Here is a 27,723-nt window from a genome sequence, read left to right as displayed (position 1 = left end):
AGCGGTTCTGAAAATGTGTGTGTGTGTGTGTGCCATAGGTGAATTTCAGCACAGCAACCGAAGGTTTGAAATAAGTTATAACAACTACTAAAACTCATAAGTAATAAAAATAACTAATAACAAGGTGATCAATATGTAAAGTTATATAGGAATAAAAATATATAAACGTATGCATAAATGTATATTTTATCAAACATACTCATCAATTAAGGAATATCAGTTATTATTCCGGTCCACGGGGAGTGTCTGTCTGAGCGGCGATGACGTAATCGCCAGTCAGGCTATTCGCTTTAAGCTGTCCAGTTCATTCCCGGAACGAAAGTATTGAAAATAAAATATGGCGATGGCGTGGATCTTGTTCTTTTTAAAACGCTCAGAACAAAGACGTTCCATACATAAAGAAAGTGCGACAGAGGCTTGGCTGTCGTAAGGAGACGGGCAGGCGGCCTGTAGTTTGCTCCGCCCGGGCCGAAGGACCTTCTGGCGCGCGTTGGACGCCTCTCTTTGTGGCTCCAGAAACAAGATGGCTCCCGTAATAGAGAAGAGGACTCTTGGCGCCGCCGGGGCTTCCGACGCCCGGGACAATAACACGGAGGACGACGAAGGACAGAACCTATGGCATGTAGAAGCCTTATTTTCAAGTGCTACTCATTTCGTGTGCAGGAGACGCGGTTTGGTGTGAGAGCTGGGTTTTATTTCAGTTTGCCGTTGACATACCGGCCGGGCTGCTGCAGAGTGACTGAGTGAGTGCTTCAAAACAGACTGAGCCGCCTCACACTGGTTTCGCAGTTGTTATGGTTTTCGGAAATTTTCTAAACATGGTACTTTATTGTTGGTCAGTTCATTACGTAGCTTAGCGGATAGGTGTGGTGGATTTACAGTTGTTTCCAGTTTCTTTGTCGTGATTTCGAGGGCGGCTCCAGTTTTCGCGAGCTGTCAGTGAGGCGAGCTGCCTGCCACACATCCTCCCTCCCTCGCCTCGGTGGTGCTGCAGGAAAGCGGCAGGCAGTGTTATTAACCGCGAATACACCGGTATTTTAGCATTTCACTCAAACTCATCCAGTTGACAGTTTCCCTCATTTAACAGTTTTTTTGGCCTGGCCTGTTTTTTTCTCCGGTCCGGATGACACTCACTCCACAAGAAACCCTGCTTCCACCACATGATTTAAAACTAACTGACTGTGTTAGATGGATGCAAGTCCATCAGTTGAGGCTATAATTGCGTTTTTTAATGTATTTTTTTAGGCAATCAATCCTCAGTGAAGTGTCCACTCGCTCCAGTTCCAAGTTACCATCTGGGAAGAACATTCTGGTTTTTGGTGAGTTCAGTAGAAGATGACTACCTGTCTGGCTGCAGGCATGGGCAGGATCTTCTGAATGTGCTTATTATTATGTGTTATTGTGGAAAATCAGAATGGTGTGTGGAATGGGCCATCACCAAGTATAACTGTTAAGTTCTTTCTGATGTTTTTAGGACGTATTTAGCTGCAGCACTGAATACGCTCACTTGGAAAAAAGACATTTAAATTTGAGCGCACACATCATGTATACCACTTACATACTCTGGATCACTGACTGTGTGCATCAAGCAGATATTGATAATGGATGGTTGTTTTGTGCACTGCAGTAGGTTTAGTTCTTGAAGATACATAAATATTTTTTCTCAAGATTCTCATTGTGTTTTTAAGCATTATTCCTTTTCAAAGAGGATAATTATGCACACTTAGGGATGTTAAACAGTTTAACATGACTGCATAAATAGTTAAATCTCTGTAAAGACTTCTTAAAGGTTCTTTATGTGAAAATGAAGATATTGTAATAGAAAATTTTAGCTCATTTCTGTAAGTTTGTTGAAATTTTGTATAGAGACATTAATACAGCCAGAACAGGTCAGTATGTCATCATCATTTAATTCAACAGATCTTACTTGGTGAAAATAATTCAGTTGAAGTACAGGAATAAACTGTATCTCGTAATCCATTGGAAATCGATAACAAATATTTCCATGAAGTAGTTTGTTTTTGCAAGGTTTTGAGTAACAGTTCTGGCAAGTGTTTGTTTAGAATATAAAGCTGAAATGAAAATCTCACCTTGGTAATATGGATGAAATTAAAATTATACTTATTTTGTGCTCTGTCTTTGGGTTAAAGATATATATATATATATATATATGAAAAATTCTTCATTCTCTCTTAATTTCCTTTGTTTTGTAGGAGAAGATGGTTCAGGGAAGACAACTCTTATGGCGAAACTGCAAGGAGCAGAACACAATAAAAAAGGGAGGGGACTTGAGTATTTGTACTTAAATGTCCATGATGAAGACAGAGACGGTAAGTACATAAATCTTGTTATGCTGCAGCACTTTCCTCGTTTGAACATTCTTACTTCTTAGTGTCATGCAGTGTGTGTTTAAACTTTTGAAGTATGTTGGTAGTGAACTAAACAGCTTGCAATACATTCATTTCTTTAATCTAATGCTAATGGGTTTATTACTGTAAGTGAAATAACAGTCCAGAAGCTCCTGGAAGTTTAGCAAAACATTGGTTTATCATACATGTTTTGTTAATTTATTGCACAGCGTTTGAAAGCCATGCATAAATGCTGTACAATTAAAGTATATACTTAAGGTTTGGTATCCGCATAACAACCGTTTCTGGCCAATTCCCTGGTTTGCTGTCCTCTCCTTAGGCATTGATTTCTTGCCAAAAATTTCACCAAAATATTTTGTAAATTTACTACTGTGAAGGAAGACTGAACTTTTTTAAAATGTACAAATTATGTTGTATTTGATTGCAGCTGTATACTAGCTTGTTATTTTATTGATTAAAAATTGTGTGTTTTTTTTTTTGATATGTCTGGTTTGTTTGCTGTTCCACAGTTAATGTTACCAGTAGTTTAGTCATTAGCCGACCTTTCACTAGTGTACCTGACTTTCTTCTTTGGTGTTGTTGTCCCCTTCTCCTAGATCTGACGCGGTGCAATGTTTGGATCCTGGATGGTGACCTGCACCACAAAGGCCTGCTGAAATTTGCTGTGTCAACTGAGTCGCTGAAGAACACCCTGGCGATGTTTGTGGCCGACATGTCTCGGCCCTGGACCGTCATGGAGTCCCTTCAGAAGTGGGCCAGTGTCCTGCGTGACCAGATTGACAAACTGAAGATTCCACCAGAGGAGTTGAAGGAGATGGAGCAGAAATGTGAGTCCTTGCAATGACTCTCTGCTGTTTGGAACCTTGTGGGTGTGAACATGCAAAGTCTGCAGTAGTCAGTGTTGTGCTTCAGATGTTTGGTAAATGACTTTGAGAGTCAAACTAATATGTTCAATTGTGACTAAAGCACTTCACATCAAAGGGCTGTTAATCATTGCAGTTTGTTTAATTTATACATTACAGCTCTGGAGAATCTCCTTGCTGTGCTAAAGAAGTTCAGTTTTTATAAATGTGGCTAGTTTGTTTGGCATCTTGAATAACCAGTGGTTTTAAAACATAGTTGACATTTTTATTCTTGTCACCAAAACCTTTGAATTAATTCCTTATAGCTTGAAGTACATAACTTAAATACTGAAAGACTTTAAGCAAATTCAGTGTAGATTTTGAACAGCACCACTTTGGTAGTGAAGAGGAAAGTAGCACTGAAACATATGTTCATTGTTGGTGTGTTGGTGCTGTTCTTTTACTCATCATAGTTATTACAAACTGCTGGCATGTTTTTAATTGGAGATGCTGTGTATCTTTTTCACTGGTGTTGTGGCTTGTTTCTCAAGTTACTTCTTAAAGATAATCTACGCTCTCTGTTCTTAAATACACTGAAAATTCTTGAGTTTTCCGAAAATAAATACTTATTCATCAGTGGCAGCCAACTCATTAAATACATTTAAATGGAGAACATGATTGTAGGGTTACACAGTTTCAGGCAACTAATAGACTATCTTAGTTCATGATTTTTCAGTGGCAAACTGTGGAAAATATGTGTGTGATGGCCTTTCAGAAAAAGAGGAAGTGAGATCTTGATAGTGCCAATTTTGTTTTGAATTTGACTCAGTTCCTGATTCTTCAAAATGATCCGAGACGGCATAGCTCAGTTTATTATATACATACATACATGCTGGGAGGCGTTTCAGAAGCCTCGTGTTTCGGACCACGCAAGACCCATTTTCTGGCTGGGAACACATCTGTATTAACTGACTAACTTTTGTCAGTCTACAAAAGCTCATGTTGCGATCCTGTACTGGGGCCAGATGTCTGTGTTGCTCTCTTCTTGAGAGGCTGGAGGCCAGACAGCAGCCCAGTTTGTCTCAAAGGGGTGGGAATGGGATGAGGTTCATGAGATGACGTCACTCTGCAAGGTCGAGCACTGAGACAAAGGGGCTGGATCCAGGCAGTCTTGCAGGACATTGCATCATGTTATTGGACACTGGGGGTCACAGTGAGTGGGGGGGGGGGGGGCGGTGTAAGCTGGATGTCCTGCAAATGTTGAAGGCCAAGGATCTTGGTGGGATTCAGGCCAGTGTGGCAGACTTGTGTCATTGACAGAACAGATTGAGATTTGTGTGGAGGACATGTCTTTGATAAATCCTTGTAATCCCCTGCACTACTTACATACTTGCATACATACAACCCACCCTACCAGCCCATATGATATTTATTATAATGTAACCTCTCAAATTACTTATAGAGTAATTGCTGAGTTGTCACCAGTCTGTAATTTTTTAAACAAACAGTATCTTTGTTATGGTAATGAGTAAATGTTATGCAACTTTAGAACAGATTATAAAAGGATAGAAATTGTCAGGATGGAGTTAGTGGTGAAGTGGTTAAAGGGTAGCATGTAAATTGTCAGTATTCCTCATACACAAATTAAAACATCTGAATTTTTTTTTAGCTGACACATCTCTGAAAAGTGGCCTGGAATATTAGGTTTGTTTAATGAGCTTCATAGACTGATTTACCCATTTATACAACTGGGTAATTGTTACTATATCAATTTTTTACTGTTTAGAATAAGTACCTTGATCAAGGGTTCTGTAGGGGGAGGGGGGAGGAATTAAACCCGGGCTTCTCAAGTTGAAGGTGAGAGCTCCAAATGAAACCATTATCGCCTCAAATATGTTATGAAGATGTTTGAAAAAGTTAGTTTTATATTAGTCTCCGTTACCAGTGCTCTGGAGTCGGAAGCAATTTTTGGGTTACTGGAGTCCGTAAAAATGTTCCGACTTAATCTACCATATATGCCATCATATAAATCAGTCCAGCATATAAGTCAACCCCTAAAAATTAGAGGTGTAATATAGGTTTAGGCTTATATTTGCCAGATAAGTCAACCCCCAAAATAATGTGCTACTTTTGGGTAATGCTGTGGAGTCTGAAGCAGTTATTGGGTTACTGGAGTCGGAGTCGAAGGTTTTGTGTACTGATTACACAGCCCTATCCATTACTTAAAAAAAGTCAAATTCAAGGATTTAATTTGCCCTAAAGAATGCAAGTTTAATTTTAGCCTGGTTGTGGTGACCCTGATACAGACAATAACTCGAACTCTTCTCATCTGCTTCCAGCTGTGTGGAGTCTGTGTATATGAAAGTGCTGCTTTTAGCCGCTTCATCAAATGAATGCCATGTGATTTAACTGATTCAAACACTAGTCAAGAGAGATTATTGTGTTCTTTAGTGCTTTTGGCCATTTTCTTAATATTTTACAGTGTAAGAGGCCTTATTTAGAGATTCTTAATAAATAATCTTCTTGTTGCAGCAAGCATATATGGTAATGCTAATGATAAAATTGATGATAATTTTAAGTAAAATATTTATGATTTCATGACAGCAGTGCAAAAAAGTGGTGACTGAATTTAAACTGGGATTCATTGTTGTGTAACCTGCTTGTTATTTTAACAGTATTTTTTCAACAATATTTAAAGTGTTGGCATTGTTGCTGCAGAAAGCAGGTTTCAGTACAGGAACAGAGTGGAACTTCTTAGTCTTCTAGTGAATTTGTAGGAAAGGTCTTTCAGGGATACAGGTTACACAGAAGTCTCTGACCCCAGCTAATGGGTTCCCTGTTGCTGGGGCCAGTGGGATCTGTCTCATTCTGTAGTTGGTATAAAGCTGTGCCCTTCCTGGTTTTCCCCTCACTGGCATCCAAAGGTGCTGTAGTGAACTGCAGTGCTGCACACAAGGAAGCCTTCTGCAATCTGGCCTGAAAGTCATTACCAGGCAGGTGAAAGAACCCCCAGCCTCCTTTGCATTGCTAGGGCTTTGTGTCAATATTATGTGCACATGGCTTTTATCAACAACAACAACATGCAGTTGGTATGGTCATTCTCCAGTTCTAGGCCATCTTTGGAAAAGTGTGAAATGACTTCAGATGCATAGCTTCCGATTGAGATTCCTAAATTGTTTTTCTTTAGTTCATCATATGAAATAAAATATTTTTGTGCTGCAGTTTGACATGAGCATTCAGAGAATGATGAGGATTAAGTGGTCCCTGACAGCTAGTGAAGGAGTGAAATTTTCATGATGACTTCAGAGTCTTGAAATGGCTCTGTCCAGGGTGAACTTCTCTCAGGTCTCCTCAGATCACTGCTGGCTTCTAGAGACTCAAGAGTTGTTCTGTTTGCCTTACTTGTCGTCTTTTTGTTTGTATTTGTTTCCAGTGCTTTGGATATTGGCTAATTCCTCTCTTGTATTATGAATAATTAGTCTTTATTCCAGCTAAATTCTTCTAAAATTTTTGTCCAGGATGTACCCTTGTTGTTGTTGTTGTTGTTATAGTTGTAGTAGTATAGTAATCTGTACATCTGTTGGGCACATTAGGGTTAAGACCTATAAACGCACACACTGGCTGATGCCGCTTGTCCGGAGTGGGGTCATGGTGAACCGGTGCCTGACTCAGCAACACAGAGCGCAAGGCTGGAGGAGGAGAGGACACACCCAGGGCTGGACGCCAGTCTGTCACAAGGCACCCCAAGAGGGACTCAAACTGCAGACCCACCAGAGAGCGGGACCCGGCTAAATCCGCTGCGCCACCGCACCCCCCATGTTAAGACCTATAGAACGATACAGAGACTTCTGATTCTGATCTCTGCACCTGATGCAGTGACACAAAAAGGATAATGTGTAATGTACCATTTTATCAAACAGTGTGGCATGTGCCAACATTGGGAGTAAACTGCAATTATTTTTTGTGGTTAGCATGTCTTAGCAATTATCTCATGTGAAAAAACTGGTCAAAGTTCGTTCCACTTCTAAAATCTTTGATTGTTTTCTTTTGATGGGCCCTGGCACCTCTCTCTTTTCTCTTTTTTTTTTTTTTTCTTCAGTGGTGAGAGACTTCCAGGAGTACACGGAGCCAGAGGAGGCCACTCCTGGCTCTCCACAAAGGCGGGTAACTGCTAACGGGCCTGAGGATGAGGGTGTGCTGCTGCCGCTGGGGGAGAACATACTAACACACAATCTGGGTGTTCCAGTTCTTGTTGTTTGCACAAAGGTGAGGAAGCACACCCCTCTTTCTCATCCACGTTACTGTTGTGCTTACTATATGCGTGTTCCACTGATGCTTTGCATGACAGAGTGTGTGTACGGTAAAGTACAGTGTTTAAAGTAATGCACATGCTTCAGAGGATCCCTTGGTCTTGGGATTGGCTTTTCTGGCTTTAGGTCACATGGATTACATTGGTTCCTTTTTCCAGCAGCCTGACTGTCCGTATTGAAGTCTGTTTTAGTTGTGCCCGAAAGGCAACATTTACCAGCAATGAATATGGACCATTATTGAGTGTTTCCAGCCTTTTACAAAACAGCTCCTTAAAGGGTAAAAGTGTTGCTCAGCCTTTTGCTGGAATCTCACATGATTTTTTGCAAAACATGTACAATATGTTCTCTTCACAACTAGCTGTTTCCCCTTTTGGAAGCACTGAGATGGAACATAACTACTACTTGAATACTGTATACATACTCAGACACAATGAATACTTTATCTTCTGAATGATTTGCCTATTGACAGATAAAGCTCAGAACAATGCTTTGCATTATTAGGAGTTTGGTAGTTCACATTTTTTAATGGAGATGAACAGGTGACGTTGTGTACATTTATGGAAGTAATTTTCAGAAAATTTGTCAACTATTTACAAAGAGAAGGTATATAACTGGCATGACTTGTAGAGTAAATAAACTATTTTTTCATAGCTGTGGTGCTCTGTTTAGTCTCCTGGAACCCTGTTTCTGTTTCTAAATCCAGGAAATGAGTGTTGTTCCCTGAATCATACAGGTTTTAATTATAAAGGCTTTGTGTTGTGAAGTCCCCTTGTGGTCAGTGAGTGTAATTTTCCCATGGTGTACCAGAGCGGTACCTCTTGGCTTTGGCCTGGGAAGGAGCCTATTTGTTTTTAAGTGGTACAAAGCATTTTTCCTTATACAGTTCTGATTTCTTTCCCCTCTGATCTCAGTGTGACAGTGTGAGTGTTCTGGAGAAGGAGCATGACTACAGAGAGGAGCACTTTGACTTCATCCAGTCCCACATCCGACGCTTCTGCTTACGCTGTATCCTTTTCACAGCCCTGGGGTAAAAAATAATTTCACAGCCACTGTCTGTAAATGACTCTGAATATCACCAGTGTTGCCCTTAATCTAAGGATGCAGATGGAGCGGCCTTGATTTATACTTCCGTTAAAGAGGAGAAGAACCTCGACCTTCTGTATAAATACATTGTACACAAAATGTATGACTTCCAGTTTACCACACCTGCCTTAGTGGTGGAGAAGGATGCCGTTTTCATGTAAGTTGCCTTTTAGTCTGTTTCATTATTCTGCGCTTTTAATATAATAATAAAATTTAATGAAAGATTTTTATGTCTGTCTTTACATATCTCCTTTAGTCCATCTGGTTGGGACAACGAGAAGAAAATCGCAATCCTGCATGAAAATTTCAACATGGTTAAAGCAGAGGATCCCTTTGAAGACTTTATTACAAAGCCTCCAGTCAGAAAGGTAATAGAAAATATATATCTCAACAAATTCACCATTGTTACAATTTCTGTAGGTAGCCAGCAACCTAGTATATACATGATTCCCCCCCCCCCCCACCCCTCCCATTTATACTGTTTTGTAGCACGCAGTGTAAGATGTAACTTAACTCTGTTAATGCAGCTGGTTCATGAAAAAGAGGTGAATGCAGAAGATGATCAGGTTTTCCTCATGAAGCAACAGGTGAGTAAAGGCTACACACACACAAGCACACAGTCCAGTGGAATGCTTCACTCAAAAGTTGCATATTAGACTAAGATATACAATTTTTTTTCAGTTGGAAGTGTAACTTTGGGGAAAGTGGGGATTTTGAGATAATCATAACTGCAGTGAAGTTCATATCCATAGTTGTTGTTCTTGAAAGGGTTAGTATACAGCAGGCATGAATTACTCTGAATTATCTGTGAGCTTTAACCCGTCCATGTAGAACAAACTCTTACACAGCATTAGGTGTTAGCTGTATCAGCTGTAGGATTTTGATAGCAATTGTACTGATTTCAATTTAAACCAGTTGTAAGAAACCAAGCTGGCTAAGCTTATAAGGTCTTTTATATGCATGTTCACACTTCAAGAATTTGTTCATTTTTTTCTGCAAGTTCATTTTTATTTTTTTCTCCCCCCCGCCCCCAATCCTAGTCATTGTTAGCAAAGCAGTCAACCACACCAGCAAGAGGAACAGTAAGTGTGAAAAGTTATATACATGACATTCTGGATTCAATAAAGGGACATGATCAATGTGCCTGCCTCTTAAGAGTATGAAGAAAAGTTGTTGGTAGGAAAAGAGGCCTGAATTTACCCTGGTAAAGATTGTTTGGGGTTATAATGTGCAATGAAATATTTGCTGCCATTTGTATGCATTTGGTCAGTGCAGTTCTGAGTTGTGATGGGAAGTGGTACTTCTGCATATGGCCCGGGAATTCCTGTAAGGTTCTCGTTTAAGGTCTTATTGTGTCTGTGACAGGAGTCTCCAGCACGCACCGTGTCTGGCTCCCCTCGGCCGGCAGGTCGCACCGGACCTGCCAATGTTGCCAGCGTCTCACCCATGACTGCTGTAAAGAAACCTGACCCAAACATGAAAGGTACATTTTGACATGTGGGCAATGTGTTAACTTGAGTCTTTGCATTTCTTCTGTGTATGTCTGTGTGTATTAAGACTGAATTGCCATTATTTCTTAATGGAAAGAAATGCTTCCTGGATAAAAAAAAAAAAAAATACGATTTCTAACTTTTTCTAAATTTTTTTCTATATTTTAACTTTCTGTTAGTTTGCAAAGACAAAAAAAAAAAACATTCCCAGTACTCCCAAAGGAGACATTTTGATAATTTGGCTCATGGATGATATAAAGAATAAAGTTCCCAAAGAGTAAAAAACTGAAAGTGTCTTTTACTTTGCAATGCATGTAGACATTGTCATTGGAGGGCTTTGGTTTGAGATCCAGAATGTGTGTGTGTGTCCTAAAATGCTATTTTACAGAATAATGTACCTTTTGTAGAAGTTGGGCTGTATAACTGGGCAGAAATTTTGTACAGGAAAAGCCTGCTGTATTTAAAAACAAAATGTATTTGTCTCAGATGCTGTAGAGGTTTTTTTTAATTGTGTCTTTATTATGTAAGTTGATATTTTCAAGGTTATATGATCTGCCTAGATTTTACACACACTGCTTGTGCTAATATGCTCAAATAATTAAATGAACCAAGCTGTTGGTATTAGATGGTGGTCTGATTGAAACTATAATTTGTTCTCTTCAGGGGCTGCTGCAAATGAGGGTGTCCTGGCCAACTTCTTCAACAGCCTTTTGAGTAAAAAGACAGGTTCTCCTGGAAGCCCTGCTGCTGGTGGAGCTGCGATGCAGAGCTCTACAAAAAAAGCAGGTATGGATTCTCCTGTGCCCATTCTTCATCTCTGCCTATACACCTCTGAGGAAGGTTTGTGCATGAAAATTGGTACTACATTCTGGCATGTTTGTGGTAGCCAGGAGTTCTGTCTGGTGACTCATTTTTATCTTGTGTTATGTGCATGAACCAGTAAAAAAAAAAAAAAACCATTGTGCACAAATTGAGCTTTGCCTGAGGATTGTAACATTGTGAATGAACGAAAAGATACGTGTGCATTTTAAATGTCTGTGTAGTAATTAAGCACAGAATAAATGCTTGTCTTACATTTTTGCATGTCTTGTGAAGAACATTAAAACAGGTCTAATGCACGCCACGGAGAAGCTACATAAAACTACTTTTGGTTTTGTTTTTGTCTTCTTTAAGGGCAGAAGCCAGTTTTGACTGATGTCCAGGCAGAGCTTGACAGGATGACTCGCAAACCAGACTCCATGGTAGCCGCTAACAACACATCAGCAACGGAGAACGAGGCATGAACACACCATTGTCCATTGGAAAAAGGAAAACACTTAAATTTCTGCTTTTAAAAAAATGACCAAATTCCCAATGCATATGATTGAGAAATAGACAGTGATGTCTGTCAGGAGATACTGCCATCAGGTGTATCTTTGACTTGATGGAAAGGGGAAAGTGAAAAGGAAGCATAGAGTGAGGAATGTCGCAAGGGTGTCTTGGGTTTTTGCTAGGTGTGTCTGGATTGCTCATCCCTTGAGCAGCGGCTTCAAAGCCCTAGTCTCTGTGTGAGTGTTGCTCTGAAAGAATGCCAACACCTCCTTTCATACCAATGGACCAGAAATGTGCTCTGCTATTGGGAATAAAGGCACTTTTTAAATCGATAATCGTGTCTGAGTAAAGCAAATTGACATTTATGATACTGATAGTCTATTTGGGTTTCCCCCCCCGGAAATGTTAATTAAAATGTCTCTTATGGCTGTATATGCCTAACTCTGGCCTTCCCCCCATGCAGCAAATATTTGTAAGGCGGTATCTAGCTACTTGACAGACGTTGACCTTCGTTGACATAACACTAATTTGATGAACAGATTGGCTTATAGCATTTAAGTGACATGCCAAGTTCAAACTGCTGAATATCAACAGCATATTTGTAAGGATTCTGTAAATATAAGAAAAATATTGCATTCTACAGTAATGCTGTATTAAATGCAGTTATTTTTAACATGAGAACAGTTTCAGATAGAAAGCACTGCCTGATTTTGATAAGTTTAGGTTGTATTTAAATAAATTCTTTTGGCTACATGTGTTGAATGGGGGGCCTTACTTGCTATAACTTCAAGTGCCTGGCACAGGGTATTGTACTGTGTCACAGCAAAGGTGCTTGTCTGCAAAGGAAATTTATAGTAGTACAATTTTTGCCAGTGCTGTTTTTCAAATAATTTATACAGGGTTTTGTACTACAAGTCTTTGCTTATTGTTTCTAAAGATTTTGCTTATTGCCAATGTTTGGAAGTAATTGTTAAAATGCTTTGGCAGTAGGCAGTTGCCTTTTAAAAAAAAAAAAAAGACGCAGAGTGACCGGAAATGGTTTTTTTTTTTTTTTCTTTTTATTTAATTTTTATTTTTATAAACTATGTTCCATAATGGTAGCACTGTGTCCCACAGTGAACACTTAGTTCTTGAACAAACTCATACATCAATTAACAATTTGTGGCCAAATTAGTGTTGGATCAGCTTAATAGAATAATTGTGCTGAAATAATCAACAGGAAAAAGCAAGAGGTCACTAAATTCCAGTTTTCAGTACAAAACTAGAGCAATGTTAAACATTCCCTTGGGCTACATGATACACTTAATGGAGGAAGCAATGATTATCCCTCTGGAATGTCACTCATAGTTTTTTTTTTTTTTTTTTTTTGAATTGTCAAACGTACATGTTTTATTTCAGTGAGTCCTCTGCATTTGGTTTAGAGGTCACCTGTTTGTCCTCTCTCTTTTTATTCTTGAAAGTACTGATCGCTGTTTAGGTATTGGCCTTGCACAACATCTGACTGTGGAATTTTTTTTTAAAAAATATGTATTTCTTTGTAACTAAGTTGTCATTATTGCACCTATTGTCACTGTATCAATCAGCCAATCTGTCATTTTGAAGTGATTGAAAGAATACTGTAATCAGAGCATAAATGCATGAAGATGGAAAATTGGAACCTGGAACCAAAGAGTCACATCTCACTATAGAGTATTTTGTCCTACTGTTTTGCTGTTAAATCAGGACTTGATTATACCTGAAGTATGTCATTCTAGAACTCAGTCTGTGGTCACTGAATAGGCATATTAAGTCTGGAAATGTTTAAATCTCTAATTTTGCTCTGTAACGGAAAGCCGTGATGAATTGCATGTGTAGTTTCTTTTGCTTGAGCAAGATGTAGTAAGAAAGGTGGGGAGATGAATTTCTGAAGCACTCATAGGAAAAATTACCTTAAAACCATTAAATAAGGCATAATGAACAGTAAGTGTTTTGAGCACATAATACCCCAACATGTAAAGATTTTAAAGAATAAAAATGCTGTGTAAAACTGAGGCAGGTGTCTTTGCAGAATGTCATGTTGCAGCCTAGCTTTTTGGAGTTATTTCGAAGGAAATATTGCAAACATTTTCTCACATATTAAGAATTTTAGGCCTACCAAAAAGTTTTTCTTAAACATTTTAGAGGCCTGACCGTCCTTTGCAGCGATGCTTTGATACTGATAAATGGAGGCTTCCAGTTTGGCATCTTTTCACTAGTCCATTGCTTTCTGCTGCATCTTTGTCTGCAAAATTGTCACCACAACTTGTCTGCAAGAGTTAAAACCCATTGTGTGTGTATGTATGCCTTATACTCACAACCTCAACCCTGTTTAGTTAAATCAAGGTTATCTGCTGGGCGGTAACATTATATAGCAACCCCTAAGCCCTGTAGTTGGTTTTTGTTACTTGGTATTTTAAACTGCATATGCTTTCCAATTACAGTTTGGGATTTAGATGGAAAGGAAACAGAGTACTGGTAATAAATCTGTATGTTTGACTACAATATCAATAAATCTTTCATGCTGCTTAAATTTGCTTTTGTTTTGTCCAGCATGCATTTTAAAGAAGGTTAATTTTAATTTTTAACTCATGAAAGGGACTCTGCTGTATCTTACCGGGGAGGGGGGGAATGCCTGTCTTTCTATACAGTACTAAGATCATCTAGGCAGATGTAGGACTGCAGTCCAAATACTATTCAGTTACTGAATCTTTTAGTGTCAGCATTAGTGTCAAGCTATGCAACATATCTTGTTATAAGGAAAATTAGTAAACTGCCACTTGTTTTAAAGTTTATTGCTCATTTAACCTTTTCCTTTGTACTTTAACTGATTTAAGGTTTTGCCATCCCTGATACATTTCCCATATGTATATTTGAATTTTTTCCCCTGTTAAATAAAACAAATGTTTGATATATAGCGTTATCTTAGTGTTATCTCTTACATGAGTCTTTGTTTAAATTTCAGCCTTTATCCTTACTTAACAGGCCCTGCTTAGTATGTTACAAAATATGCAATTTAGTAATGTTCTGTAATGAATGGTACAGTAAAGCCTGAAAAAGGAGTTTTTCTTCAGGGAGTAAATTATTTTATGTAAACTAGCAAGATTTCATATTCATGAGTAAATTTGGAAGCTATATTTATTATGACAGTATTAATTTGCACTATCCTTAATATATGTTATAAAGCTAAAAAATATTTCAAACAAACAAAAAAATCACTGTCCAAATTATGTATACATACACAGTTATATAAGATAAACCAAAACGGAAAGATGTAAAGCAGTTTCTAAGCAGGTATCTCAAGAACAGTGTTTCTCAGTATTTCCTTTAATCAATTCTTTGATGGCTTTTAGCGAGGTAGCGTTCTATGAATTCGTTTACGGGATATGTTTCTTATTTACAACTAAATAAGTGAATGTCATGGGCCAAGCGCCTACTCCATTGTTTTCAACGGAACAGTTCCAAGAATAAGGCTGTGAACGAGGAACAGTCATGCGCAGTTCGCACCACCTTCTCACTTCCACATAATCCGAAGTAAGGGGATGTAGTTGGCCACAGTGGGTTGGCGTTTTTACAGGGTTAACGGCGAATGGTCATGCGCTGTTCAGCATGCCCTCCGACTTCCGGGTTCCTCGCCAGTGTCCGACGTTAAGGGGCGGTTCAGTCCGATTACTATAGTGGACCGCATCGAGTAAATGACTAAACCGTTGTACTGCGTCCATCTTGGACTTATTTTTCACAACACAACGGGAGGAAAGTTCAGGAGACAACGATGGCGCTCGTTATAATTCACACTGGAGACTGAAGCCTCAGACTTTAGACTAAGAGGATCCGGCTCTCTGCCTGCGCGAGCAGACCGCGCTGCGCGCGGCTCTTTCACTTCACGACACGTTCCGGGACCGACCGAGACCAACATTTTTTTTCTCTCTCTAAAGAAAACAAGAGTCAAATGCGGTTTGCATTTTAGTCTAAATTCCAGAGTAAAAAAAGTCTAGTTGTGGAAGTTATGTAACATTTCTGGCGTTTTCTGCAGCGGACGCGCGCGCGGCTCCGCCATGGACCCATGAGGAGCCTCTGTCCCACAGTCAGCGTGTATGTGTATGTGCGCGCGCGCGCTCCTTCCTTAGGCAGCTGCGTCGTTATACCAGCATCCTGTGAGCTCCCTGGCCAGCGCGCGCCGTCCTTTCCGGAGGCACTATGCGGGCTACGGAGGAACTGGACCAATTCGATGGGGAGGCCTCCAACACCTCCATGATATCGGGGGCCAGCAGCCCGTACCAGCCCACCACGGAGCCGGTGGGATCGGGGGGCCTGCTGGGGGGCGTCACGTGTGACTCCGAATACATGAGGTCGCACCTGGGCCTTTTAAAGGTCTTCCAAGTGGTAAGAGAGAGAGAGTGTGTGTGTGTGTGTGTGTGTGTGTGTGTGTGTGTGTGGGGAGTTGCAGCAGCCCCATGTTTGCTTAGTTACACTGCAATGTCACTTTGCTCAGTGCGCTGTTCATGACAAACTTTTTCTTATTGCTGCATGATCTCTGCATTATGCAGCACCTAGAGGTAAAGTTAGTGATGATCATCATGTGTGTCTCAGAACACAAAAAGTAGCAGAGGATAGTGTATTTCTCCAAAGCAGCTTAGTGATTCACGCATATATAGAGCTGGGTAATATTTCCTGGAGGAATTTCAGTTAAGCACCTTGATCAAAGGTGCTGGAGCACAGGGGGAATTTGAACCTGTGTCCATCCAAAAGTGTCAGCAGCAGTGCCACCTGATGCCCATTTCATTTGCATAAAAAAAAAAAGATAACTGACATCTAAAGATTCTGTTTTTGATATTAGGATCTATTATCTCATTATAGAGGATGTTGACTGTTGCACCCCTTCAATGGAACAATTTCTAACTATCATTCTTCTTCAATGTCTCACTCAGTCACTTTTATTAGCTGCTTGTCCTTATAAGGGTCACAGTGGTCTGGAGCCTATTCCAGAATCACTGACTGTTAGACCAGGAGGGGAACACCCTAGATGGGATGCCAGTTCATCACAGCGTAGCTGCAGACAAACTACAGGCAATTTCGACTGTCCAGTTCGCATGACCTGCATGTCTTTGGATTGTGAGAGGAATCCGGAATGTCCGGAGGATACCCACAAAAAATACAATAACATGCTAACTACACGCACACTGAGCTGGATTTGAACTTTTGCCCAAATGGTTCATGTGCTGTGACGCAGCTGTGCTATTGTGCCACCCTTTTCTTCAGGTATATGTTTGGAATACATAAGGGTTTTTTTTCTTTAAGTTTATACCATCTCATTATTGCACTGTTACACCCTAACCTCTAGGGAAGTAACTAGCAAAGTTTACATCTCAAAGGTACAACAGGATGGTTTCTCCTGGGACATTAACTGGTAGTGATTTAATAAGTTTAATAATGCTTTAGAAGCGTGCTGCTTGCAGCCTGTTCTAGACATCTGGTGTATTGCTCGGGCTTACATCATGTGCACACCTGAAGATGTGGTCTGCAGAGCAGATGGTTGAACAACTGTTGCGACCCACTCTGCTTTAGTTTACATTGCAGGGATACAACAGGTCTTGACAAGCAGCTGTGCTTAGGTCAAGGAAAAAAAAAAAAGTATTATAGGTGTATACAAGTTTATTGCCGTGATACACGTTACAAGCTGTAATATTTTTTTATTTTTTTTACTTGACTGTAGTGTGTATCTGTTCTTATCATGCAAGTTCATATGCTGCCATCTTAATGTGGTGATGTGCCCTTTCTGAAAGCTGTTACCTCCAAGACCCCAGCAGCCTCTTTCAGCCTGTCACCCAGTTTGAGGGTCAGTCCGTTTCAGACCACCAGCACTTCTGGGCCACCAAAGAAGAGGCACCCAGGCTGTGCTTGCTTCATTACATGGCACTGGGGTGGTTTTTTTCAGACAAGGTTGAAGCAAAGGTCATAGTATTCCAAGGACTCAGGAGCCAGCCAATTTCGTGCTGAATTTCCAAGTACCAAGATGAGAAAAGTAATTTATCATTGTTTGAGCCAATACTGCTGCTGGGAGAATTCAGGTCCCTGCATGTCACTGCAGCCCATTAAAACCAATCTGTCAACAGTGGACCACACTGCTTTCCAATTAATAGGGGCTTTAAGTGGTCTTTGGTACCACCGATGCCACTAGACAGCTGAACGAGGACAGCAAATGCAGGAGAGCTATAACTATTATGATAGAAATGACACGGTATGAAGTTCAATTTTTGTCTGTATTCCGCATGTGTCACGTACTTGGAGATGTGTGTTGCTCCCCAGGTATCCATTACATACCTGTAGGAGAACTTGATCCTTGCAGTAAACAACTGGGCTTGGGTCAGAGTTAGCGGAGATACCATTGCATCACGCATGTGTACCTGGGAACCAGCTGCCACATTTGCTCATATTTCGCAGGCAGTAGAACAGATGCATTCTGTCAAATGGACACGACATGCATTCTTCAAAGGCAGGGGTTAAGTTGTGGCAGGGCTCCAAGGTGGGTGGAAACACTGCCTCTTTTTAGGAGGTATGGGAAACGCTGTTGTATTAAAGCTGTGCCAGCTGGCGTCAAACTCGGTGCTCGTTTTACCCATTAAATATTTATTTTCCTCCCAGTGAATTGTATATGTGGCCTTTTTTAATCCTTTGAACACATAGATGGGAGGTTAAATTTTAGTGTTATATTCAAACCTGCACACTTTACATAGCTGTGGTGAATGGCAAAGCGTTTGAGAAGCTGAACACTTCATTTTTACTCTAGTTATATAAGACTTGGTTTGGAAGAGTAGAGGCTGTTAAGGTAAAATTATTTTGTGGTTCACTGATTTATTGGGCATAGCCCAACTCTCTTGGATGACTACACTATTCCCCACCAATTTAAATTCTCTCATTCTAGGATGAGAGGAACTTTTTTTCTTTTTATTTGGGTGGGGGGTGGGGGGGGGTTGAACTTGTCTGGCACAGGACGTGTAGCACCCTGGCAGTCAAGTTTGAAAAAGGCGTTGGTCCAGAGGCACTCTTAGAGCCACCAGAGCAATAATCATAGCGATTGTGCTACATCCCACCACGTCACAGCGGCCTTGCTTTTATCACCAGTATGGGATTTGAGGGTTCTTTATTTTCTTTAGATGTGTCTATTAAATAGATTGTACTTTCAGTAGTTTTAGACTCATTTGCAGTGGTTCACATTTAGGTGCACTTTTGGTCAGTGATTTAGAGTAAAGGGCAGAATTGTGGTGGAGCAGGTAGCGCTGGTGTTTCATAGTCTTCAAACTGCGGGTTTGAACCAAGCTTAGTGTGTGTAGAGATCACATGTTTTCCCTCTCTCCGTGAGGATTTCCTCCAGGTGCTCTGTTTTCCTCCCACAGTCCAACAATACATTTCAGATGTATTGGCCACTCTAAATATCGGTGTATGGAAGTGTGCACCCTGTGATGGTCTGGCATCCTGTCTTGGGTATACCTTGCTTCACTTCCTATCCTTCTGATGTAGGCTTGAGACCGCTGTGGCATGGGCATGCTGTTATCGGTCATGGATGGTTAGAAGTGAACAACTTCACACATAGTGAGACTGGCGTGCTCCTCGAAGAAATTGGGCCTCTTTTGAAACATTTATCCTGTGCCACTTTACAAAAAAAAAAAAAGCTGGTTGGTGTCTACTGGTGGTGTTGATGTGGGTACTGGGTAAACATTTTGACTGACAGTGCAAACCCTTAGCAGTCAGTTGTGTGCTCCCGTTAAATTTGTGAAACTGAGCATCTGCTGTGCGTATTTGGAAACTGCAGAGGGAGGTGAGTAAAAACAGGCCTATGAAGGCGAGGAAGAGGGAAAGCGGTTCCATATGTGCCTGTGTAATGTTGGTGCCAAGCAAGCGGTCTCCCTCCACTCGACCCGTGTGCTGTGGGAGCTGCTGTGCCACTGAAGCAGCTAGTGGTGTCTTTTCTGTCTGTTAATCTTTTATCTGTTAAGTATCACAACCTTTTATTCATTTATTTTTTCAGTAAAGCCATTGAAAACAGCAACGCAAAGCTGATTATACATGACTCAGGGGTAAATATATTTATTACAGCCTAAACTTGCGGGTTAGACAAAATGTGCTTGACAGAAAGCAGTGATAATCAGAAGTTATCAGTTGACAGAATCAGGTTCACCCATAGTGTGTGAGTGTATTAATAATATTGCACAGCTTTTTCCTTCTGCACAACATTGCACTTTATTATTTAACCTTTAATGTTGGACTCTACATCCATATTGCGTTTTCCTCCTCACATACATTCTATTTTGCTGTATATTTTTAATGCATTTTATATTTTTTGTTCTACATTTTTAGACCACTAGTTTTATTTTACCACTATATTTTAATCTTACTTTATTTTATTCTATCTATCATTATATATTCTTCATATTTCTGTAGTATGTTTCTAATTTCTGCTTCATTTGTATTGCCTTTTTTTTATTATCTCTACTATTAGTCTGTATTATGGACAGTTGGAAAAGCATTTCACTGCACATCGTACTAAGTATGGTTGTGTATGTGACAAATAAAACTTGTATCTAGTGGTGTAAGTCACCTTGGTGAATAAGGTGTGGGCTGATAACATTACACAGTGTTAACTGGAAGTCTCTTTGGAGAAAAGCTTCTGCTAAATGAAGTAAGGTAAACTTACCTGAATTGCTGCAGTAAAAATTACTCAGCTGTATTAATAAGGAGATATTGTAGGCCTACATAGCACTGTAAGCTGGTAGCTGTGACAGCTGGTAATGTAATGGTTATAGCTGCTGCCTTTGGATCCAAAGGTTGCAGGTTCAAATCTCACCCTAAATTGATCCAGCAAGAATTGCCCAGCTGTATAAATGGCTAAATAATTGTCCTGGCTCAGAAACTTTTACTGGTTCCAGTTTCTACCACTGTGCACTGATGCTGGCAGGATTTAGGCACAATTTATGTGGTGTACCCCAAAGGCAGATGCAGTTTCTCACTTTTTATGGTTCAGAAAACACACACAGTTGCTGCCACGATAGTTCACACAGGAGCTCATCACCTAATTGAAAGGAATAACAGCTTCACATTTATCAATATATTAGATATTAGTGTGCATATAAGTCCTTCTAGTAAGAGCATAACCTTGTTGAGTGTAAATATGAGTTGCTGATGAATGGAGGTTTTGAGAGAATGCTCACTTTGTCTCTTTGACCTCTAATAATAAAAAAAAGTGCAGTTGTTTGATCCTGGTATGACTCTGCAGTTAGAGGAATGTTTTGGTAGGTGGAAAGGAAGATGCAGAAGAAGCAACTGTGTTATATCTGGATAAGGATGGGTTCCACTGTTCCATCTGACTTGACGTGACTGTCTCCTCCCCACTCTCCCTGCAGGTCCTCTCTCTTGTCGCCTTCATCTGCATTGAGACCGTCATGATGTGCTTGCCCTGTGGTGGAGTCTACTTCTTTGAGTTTGTCAGCTGCAGTGCCTTCATCATCACTGGCATCCTGCTGCTCATGTTCAGCCTCAGCCTGCACACCAGAATCGCACACATCAACTGGAGGCTCATGGTGAGAATGGACATGAAGGACGTTGCTGGTAAAACCCTCCCTACCCCACCTCCATAGGGGCATCTCCCTTCAGACCAGGCGGGTAAAGTCCCAGGCCAGAAAGAAAACCACATAGTACCATTTCATGTAAGAATCCATGACAAAGTGAAACAATGAAGCTTTTTGTATAGTGGGAAAATTTAGCACAAAGGCTTCTCTGACTTTGGACATAATCATCATGTTTTGCAAGTGGTGAAAAATGATATTTTTAACTTAAGTCTCGATGATGTGGCTTCGAATCGGGGTTTGGCAAAACACGTTTAAAGTTATTTGAGTGTCTGGTAAATAAGTCGTCAAAATTATAAATGTGTGCTTGTGTGGGAAAGTATATTTTGTACTCATGAATGTATGTAATATAGGGGTCATCGACTTATGACGAGGTTTCGTTCTGATGACCTTGTCATAAGTTGATTTCATTGTAAGTTGCAAATCCCTTCTTGCTGTATTATATAACCCATAAGGATATATAAACAATTAACATGCATGAATGTTAGGCTGTATAATATTGTTATAGTTTTTTACTAATTTCACAAATTATTCATGTTAAAGTAATACTAATATAAATTTCTGATGTAAATACAGAACAGTATTTTCATGCTGCACTATTTTCACAATTTCTAAATGTTTTCCTTCACTTTTCTGCACTACCAGAATAATCATATTTTTGTTTGCTAGCCATTTCAAATAAAAAGTCACATGGGTGGAATCACAAATGAAACGTTCTGTAAATACTATAAATTTTTTTTGTAAAGAAAATATAGTTGCTGAAAGACAAACTGACTGGATCAACAAGAAATATGGTGCCGTGGGCAGTGTGGCCATTCGGTATTGTTGTACAGCAGGTGGAGCAGTCGTCGTTAGAAGTTAAGCCCAAATGTCAGAAAAATGTAAGGTTAATTGGGCAATTGTACGTCAGGGTGGTTTAAAGTTGCACATGTTGTAAGTCAAGGACCACATGTGTACTGTGGCAGTTGCCTGGTTCTTCTCACACGAAAATGCAGAGACGGTCTGATTTCAATAAGGCTTTATTTGGAACTCTAAGTTGGGCAAAGGGGAATCAGAACATACTGTATGTGTATTCTGCGTGCGTGCGTGCACATTGCTTATTCTGCCTTTGCTGTGTGCCCTCTATACTTTGTGATTTGCAGAGTAAATAGAATACAGTTCTACAGGAGTTGTGCTTTTGTTACAGCAGCTAGTGGTTGGGCTGAGGTTTGCACACGCCCCATCTGCCCAGCTCATCATCAGGCCAGATGCTGCTGTTGCCTTTTAGTAGTTTGGGTTCGAGGCCAGCCGAGTGAGAAGCACAGCTGCCCGGTGGTGTCGGCAGTGGAGCATTGCAGCAGATCACCATTGTGGTTTCTCTGGCTCTGTACACGTCCTCCGGTCTTGGAACTGTGATCCATTTTGACTGGGAGGTGTAACCCATCAAGTGTAATTTTGGTCAGCGAATTGGGGGGAGCTTTCTGTTGCAGCTGCGTGCTTTGTGGTAGTACTGTTAAAGGTTTGTGAGTCTGTCAGTCTTTTTGCTGAAACTCTTAATGGATTAATTACAATGATTCACTGCATTTTATAGTATAAAAAGCAATGTTGTCTGAGTGCAGCTTTGGATCGGTCCGGCAGGGTGCCTGAGGTGTTTTGGGTGTGACCGTGAGGGAGAACAAGACCAGTGACTCACTGCAATTCTACCATCTCAGTTCTGTGGTCTCACTGGTGGCACCTTATGGCGAAGGTTGGGTTTTGAAGGCAGCGTTCTGGAGTTAAGCAGAGTCAGCAGCTTACTGTTGCAGCTTAAAGTGCATTCCTTTCTGTATTTGAACAAAACTAAGCAGAATGATTACTCCCCCCAGTGCCCGGGTGCACTGGGCTAAATAACAGTCCACCCTAGGACGCGGAGTTCTTTCTAAGAGTGTCAAAAGCCAGAAAGAGTTAGTCTGGTGACAAAGTTTTAAGGTTTGAGGTTTGATATTTTACTAGCAGGGTTGGGCAGAAAATAGTATAAAGCACAGAAGTATTTCAGTTGATCTGTAATAGAAGTAGTGTAAATTAATAAATATCAGTGTACTGTAAACTGGTTGGAGTATAAAGTTTCAAGTGCTTGCAAATGAAAGGCTCACTTGGAACTGGCTTTAATTTGCTCCTTCAGTTTCTTAATCTTAGTTCTGAGTAAAATTATAATTAAAAAAGACAGCTGTAATAAGACATCTGTTACTCCTAAATATCTTTTACTTGGCCTCTCAAATACTTACTGTTCTTAGTCTTATCTATATAGATTTCCTTCCCATTGCTAACAGTTGTATAGGGGTGGCATGGTGATCTCATAGCACCTGGGTTGTTTGGGCTTAGGTTCAAATCCACCTCGTGCTGTGTGGAGTTTGCATGTGCTCCCTTTGTTCACGTAGGTTTTCCTTTACAAATCACAGTAGCAGAATTCATCCATTATTAACTACTTGTCCAGTGTAGGGTTGTAGTGGTCCGCAGGGCGTGAGCCAGGGTATTCCCCGGCTGGGATGCCAGTCCATTACAGAGCAATCTCACGCACACACAGGGACTTTCAGAGTCATTAATTAACCTGAAAAATCATGTTTCTGGACTGTGGGAGGAAACCAGAGCACCTGGAGGAAATGTAAACAAGTAAACTCCACACAAACTGAGCTGGATTTGAACTCGCATCTAAACCTAAAGCCCAGGTGTTGTGAGGCATGGCACTAACAGCTGTGTCACCATGCCATACATTACACATGCCCTTAAATGATAACATAAAATCTTAAATGGCCATTTTTTCTAAATACTTCTAACAAGACAATCTTACATCATGCCCTTTTTGAGAGCTGAAATTGCAGGTGTACGGTGTTGGTTTTAGTTACATCCCTGCAACCACTTGAGCACAGAGTCCATGGTGGTGTAGCGACACAGCTCTGACGCTGCGGGCCTTCACCTTGCAGAGAAACACTACAGTTCTGGAACAACGTTTGTGGGTCTAACGAATGAATTGTGTGATTGCACCAGGATCCCAGGATGGAGGGGAATATTAATGAACCCTGAGAGAGCCAATCCTAGTTCCTTCTGTGCCCATGGCATTTTGCCTAATGACACTTAATTAAGTAAACACTCATTAAGGTTGCTCTTCTCTAGACAGTGTGGAGTTAGTGGTGGACTTTTCAGTGTCTTCCAGGATTAAACATTGAGATTAATGTGCAAGCTCAAAGAACCCCCAGTTTTACCAGTTTTTCTGTAATATGAGTCCATGCATTACAGGGCAGCGGAGACCCTCTCAGGGCTATGGTTAGCCTGCAGTGGATTTGCTTGTGTCAGTCATATTGTTGGTGAGTGAAGGTCTAGCTGGGTAGGACCATTTTGTTGAGGAAGGCCATAGTAAAGATTCTTAACTTATTTAGCTAATGCTTTTTTCCAAAGTGCTGATTTATGCATTTCTGCAGCTGGGTTATTTTTACTGTATCAGTTCAGGGTTAGCATCTTGATCAAGGATACTATCACAGGATGTGGGATTTGAGTCTTTGAGAGGAAGGCGGTAGCTCTGTCTCCTGTATTCAGTATAAAACCCCACAGATGGATCGATGCAGGTTAGGTTCAGTCTAAAACAGTCCCTCTCCCACCCCCTTTTATATGTCATCACAGGAGTGGTTTCCAGTCCTTATCCATCCCTCAGATGGTCCTTGAGTCCTCCCTAATTCATCTCATATAGGACCCCTTTATCCCTGTTCGCTGCCAGATGTTATTTGGTATTAGAGTGCCGACTAGCTGTTTGTCTGTCTGCATCCACAGGACCTCCTCAATGCATCCATCAGCACCTTCTTCTTCTTTCTGGCCTCGGTGGTCCTGGCTGCACTCAACCACAAGACCAGTGCCGAAATCAGCGCTGTGGTGAGCATCTACTCTCAGGCTTTGACCACATATCCTCACAAGCATAGCCTTGCGGGGTACATCAACCATAAATCCACTCAGTCATCAGGACCTGACCTGACCTGCACTAGAAGGCTTTGCTCTCTTAAAGGCTTTTTTTTCCCTCTCTTCTGTTTGTCTACACTTCCACTTCCACTTTTTGCAGTTCTTACACAAAAAGCAGGAACCACAGCTGGTAAAAGGTTACAATAGGTTTTCTTTCTTTTTTTTCCTAAATGTTCCCTCATGATTGTAACAGTTAACGCTGTAAATTCTGAATTAAAAAGAATATTTAACTTAATTATTTGTTAATGCTTTCGGGTCTAAATAATGCTGTGTCCATCTGTTGAGGGCTTTGCAGATCTTCCAATAGTCGTCTTCTCAGCAGTAAGCCGCTGGTCTGAGCCATGGTGGTGTGCCTGACATCATGTTAAATAAATTCTCCTCTGCCTGCGGGAGAAGCTTCTCACCCCTAACGTGCGGCTATTTGGGGCTCTGCAGCTCAGATGTTCCCAGCAGGAAGCCGTCATTAAACATGTCAACATCTGTGCGGGTTTTTTTCCTCCCCCATCAAGCGGCTTGTGTGTTGACTCTCAGATCTTCAAAAACTGTTTTTTCCCCCTAAAGGAAAATTAAATTACTGTATGCACATGTAAAATTTTCCATTATTACTGAAGATTAAGTGGAACTATGTGTGTTTACATTTTCCCAAACGGTAAGCAGTTGTCTGAATTTTTAGGCCACCGACAGCCTAAACAAATACTAAGAATATGAAAGTTTTTTTCTTTTTTGTTTTTTTTTTGTTTTTTTTGGTAATAGTCTTTTTATTTAATTTTTTCTCACGGTAGTGGCACAACAGGTAACAGTTGGGTCTGTATGGCTCCTTGGCTGTGGGTTGATTCCAGCCCAGTTCTGTGCATGTTCTCCCCTATTTTGTGTAGGTTTCCTCCTGGTGGTTGGTTCATATGGTGGAAAGAAACAAACTGCACTTAAAATCACGTCTACATCTCTCTCTCTCGTCCTGCTCATGTAATGCACACGTTGTATTTTCTATGAAATGTACGTCACTTTAGAGAAAAGCGTCTGCTAAATGAATGTAAGTGGTGCTTTGGTTTCCTCCCGCAGTCTAAAGACATGTGTTAAGTGGACTAGTGCCTTTCATATGTGAGAGTGAGTGTGAGTGCCCTGTGATGGATTGGCATCCTGCTTAGTGTAGACCATCGCACCCCTGCGTTGAACAAGCAGTTATTGACCACGGATGAATTTCACTTTGTCAAGTTTGATTTTTGTATCATTAATGAACACTAAAGGGTGTTTGTTTTGTTTGCAGGTGTTTGGCTTCCTGGCAACCACTGCCTATGGACTGAACATATTACTGGCAGCAAGGCAGTGGTGGCAGGGCTCCCGGGGCAGTAGTGGGGGACAGGGCAGAGAGTACACACGTGCTCGCACTGCCTCTCGTGGTGAGGTGGAGCCTCGGCCCGAGCTGCAGTGATACACCCCCTTTCTGGCATTTGGAAAGTGTCTGCTCGGGACATGTGTCTCTTCCCAACCCTCTCTCACTGTCCAGCCCCTTCCTGGCTCCAGCAGCACAGGGGCCATGATACAGATGATTAACATATCCTCTTTCCCTGACTCCACCTTCAAAGGTGTGGCTCTGGTTCAGCCTACAGGGAGGGTTGCAGTGAGTGGATTTGGGGTTGTTCTTAACCAACACCTCCACTGGGCCCTGCTGGAAGCTCTTATGTACTGCAGGGTTTTTTTCTAATCCTAGTTTGTTTTACTTCAGTGATTATTTTTGTTGTTTTGAAATATTTTTATTAAGGTTTTTAAACACACTCTACTTAGCAAAGCAGAAATTATGAAACTACGGTACAATGATGCAGAGAAAGTGTGGCAAATGCTGCGGTACATTTTGTTTTCCACAACAGTTTCTGAACTAAAATCTTGATTTGTAGCATCTCTCAGGAATCTTAAAATCTCTAGTTTTGGCCTCTTATTTATTTTAGCTAATGACAATCATAATTAGAATTGAAGGATTAATAGCAGTTTTAATAAAAACAAAAATGGAAGAGTCATGTTCCTTTATTTTGTATAGAACACAATAGTAATTCTACTGCAGTGCAATGACATTATATAATAGAGGGTATAACACCATATTGCTGCAGTGTCTGTTCACTTGGAAGCTCTGAATAAAATGTGATTTTCAGGCCTTTCCAGCACTGATCAGACTTGTGTGACAACTAAAATGGGCTTCAGATGGCAAAAGCAAAATTACATTTGAATTAACCTAATTAGACTTTAATCTGTTAAATGAGCTAAAGTTTTTTGAGAGGTGTTAACATCACACTTTTGTCTCCACATGGTCCTGTCTTAGGTACCGAAGAGCCCACAGCAGAGATGAAGTGATGTAAGATGTATGAAACACACACACATAAAACACTACCTTTTAAGCTTCTTGAAGCTTCTTCTAAAATAATCATGTCACCTTTTTACTTGCTCAGACTGTGGTTAGGAGTGTGTATGTGTTAATGAAGGTCAAATGAGAGGCTCTTCCAGAAAGCATGCAGAAGGCAGAGGAGCAAGGACCAGGTAAACTTGCTGTACTGAAAGGCACCTTGTTTGTTGGGCTTTGTCTGCGAGTGTGACGCTCACCAGATGCCTGCTTCAGCGGTGCCTTATGCTTCTAACCACAGTCTGCTGGTGGTCCAGGTTGGCCAGTTAATCACATTTTTGTACTAGTGACAACACTGTCAGTGAAAGTGAATAGTGAGGGTAAGATACTT

The 27,723-nt window shown here is 40.7% G+C and overlaps 2 protein-coding genes across 3 annotated transcripts; both read left to right on the top strand.

Annotated features, from left to right (window-relative positions):
- Positions 1-502: 502 nt before the first annotated feature.
- LOC108926350 (cytoplasmic dynein 1 light intermediate chain 2-like) lies at positions 503-13,953 on the top strand. 2 transcript variants are annotated; one of them, XM_018739017.2, is made up of 13 exons: positions 503-618; positions 1,246-1,319; positions 2,214-2,330; positions 2,966-3,196; positions 7,311-7,477; positions 8,433-8,526; positions 8,626-8,761; positions 8,861-8,972; positions 9,132-9,191; positions 9,645-9,686; positions 9,970-10,087; positions 10,758-10,880; positions 11,268-13,953. In XM_018739017.2, the coding sequence occupies exons 1-13, from the start codon at positions 524-526 to the stop codon at positions 11,375-11,377; spliced, it is 1,479 nt and encodes a 492-aa protein (XP_018594533.1). In that variant the 5' UTR covers positions 503-523; the 3' UTR covers positions 11,378-13,953. The 2 variants fall into 2 exon arrangements, with proteins under 2 accessions (XP_018594533.1, XP_018594534.1); XM_018739018.1 differs by having other exon boundaries at positions 520-618; positions 11,273-11,376.
- A 1,027-nt stretch (positions 13,954-14,980) lies between these two features.
- Positions 14,981-26,796, top strand: LOC108926203 (CKLF-like MARVEL transmembrane domain-containing protein 4). The gene is made up of 4 exons (XM_018738784.1): positions 14,981-15,803; positions 20,819-20,995; positions 24,821-24,919; positions 26,268-26,796. Exons 1-4 carry the CDS (start codon positions 15,618-15,620, stop codon positions 26,430-26,432), a joined length of 627 nt encoding a protein of 208 aa, XP_018594300.1. The 5' UTR covers positions 14,981-15,617; the 3' UTR covers positions 26,433-26,796.
- The last annotated feature ends 927 nt before the right edge of the window (positions 26,797-27,723 follow it).

The sequence above is a fragment of the Scleropages formosus genome, chromosome 7, assembly GCF_900964775.1.
Source record: "Scleropages formosus chromosome 7, fSclFor1.1, whole genome shotgun sequence".
NCBI lineage: Eukaryota > Metazoa > Chordata > Actinopteri > Osteoglossiformes > Osteoglossidae > Scleropages > Scleropages formosus.
This window is presented reverse-complemented; position numbering and strand designations above follow the sequence as displayed.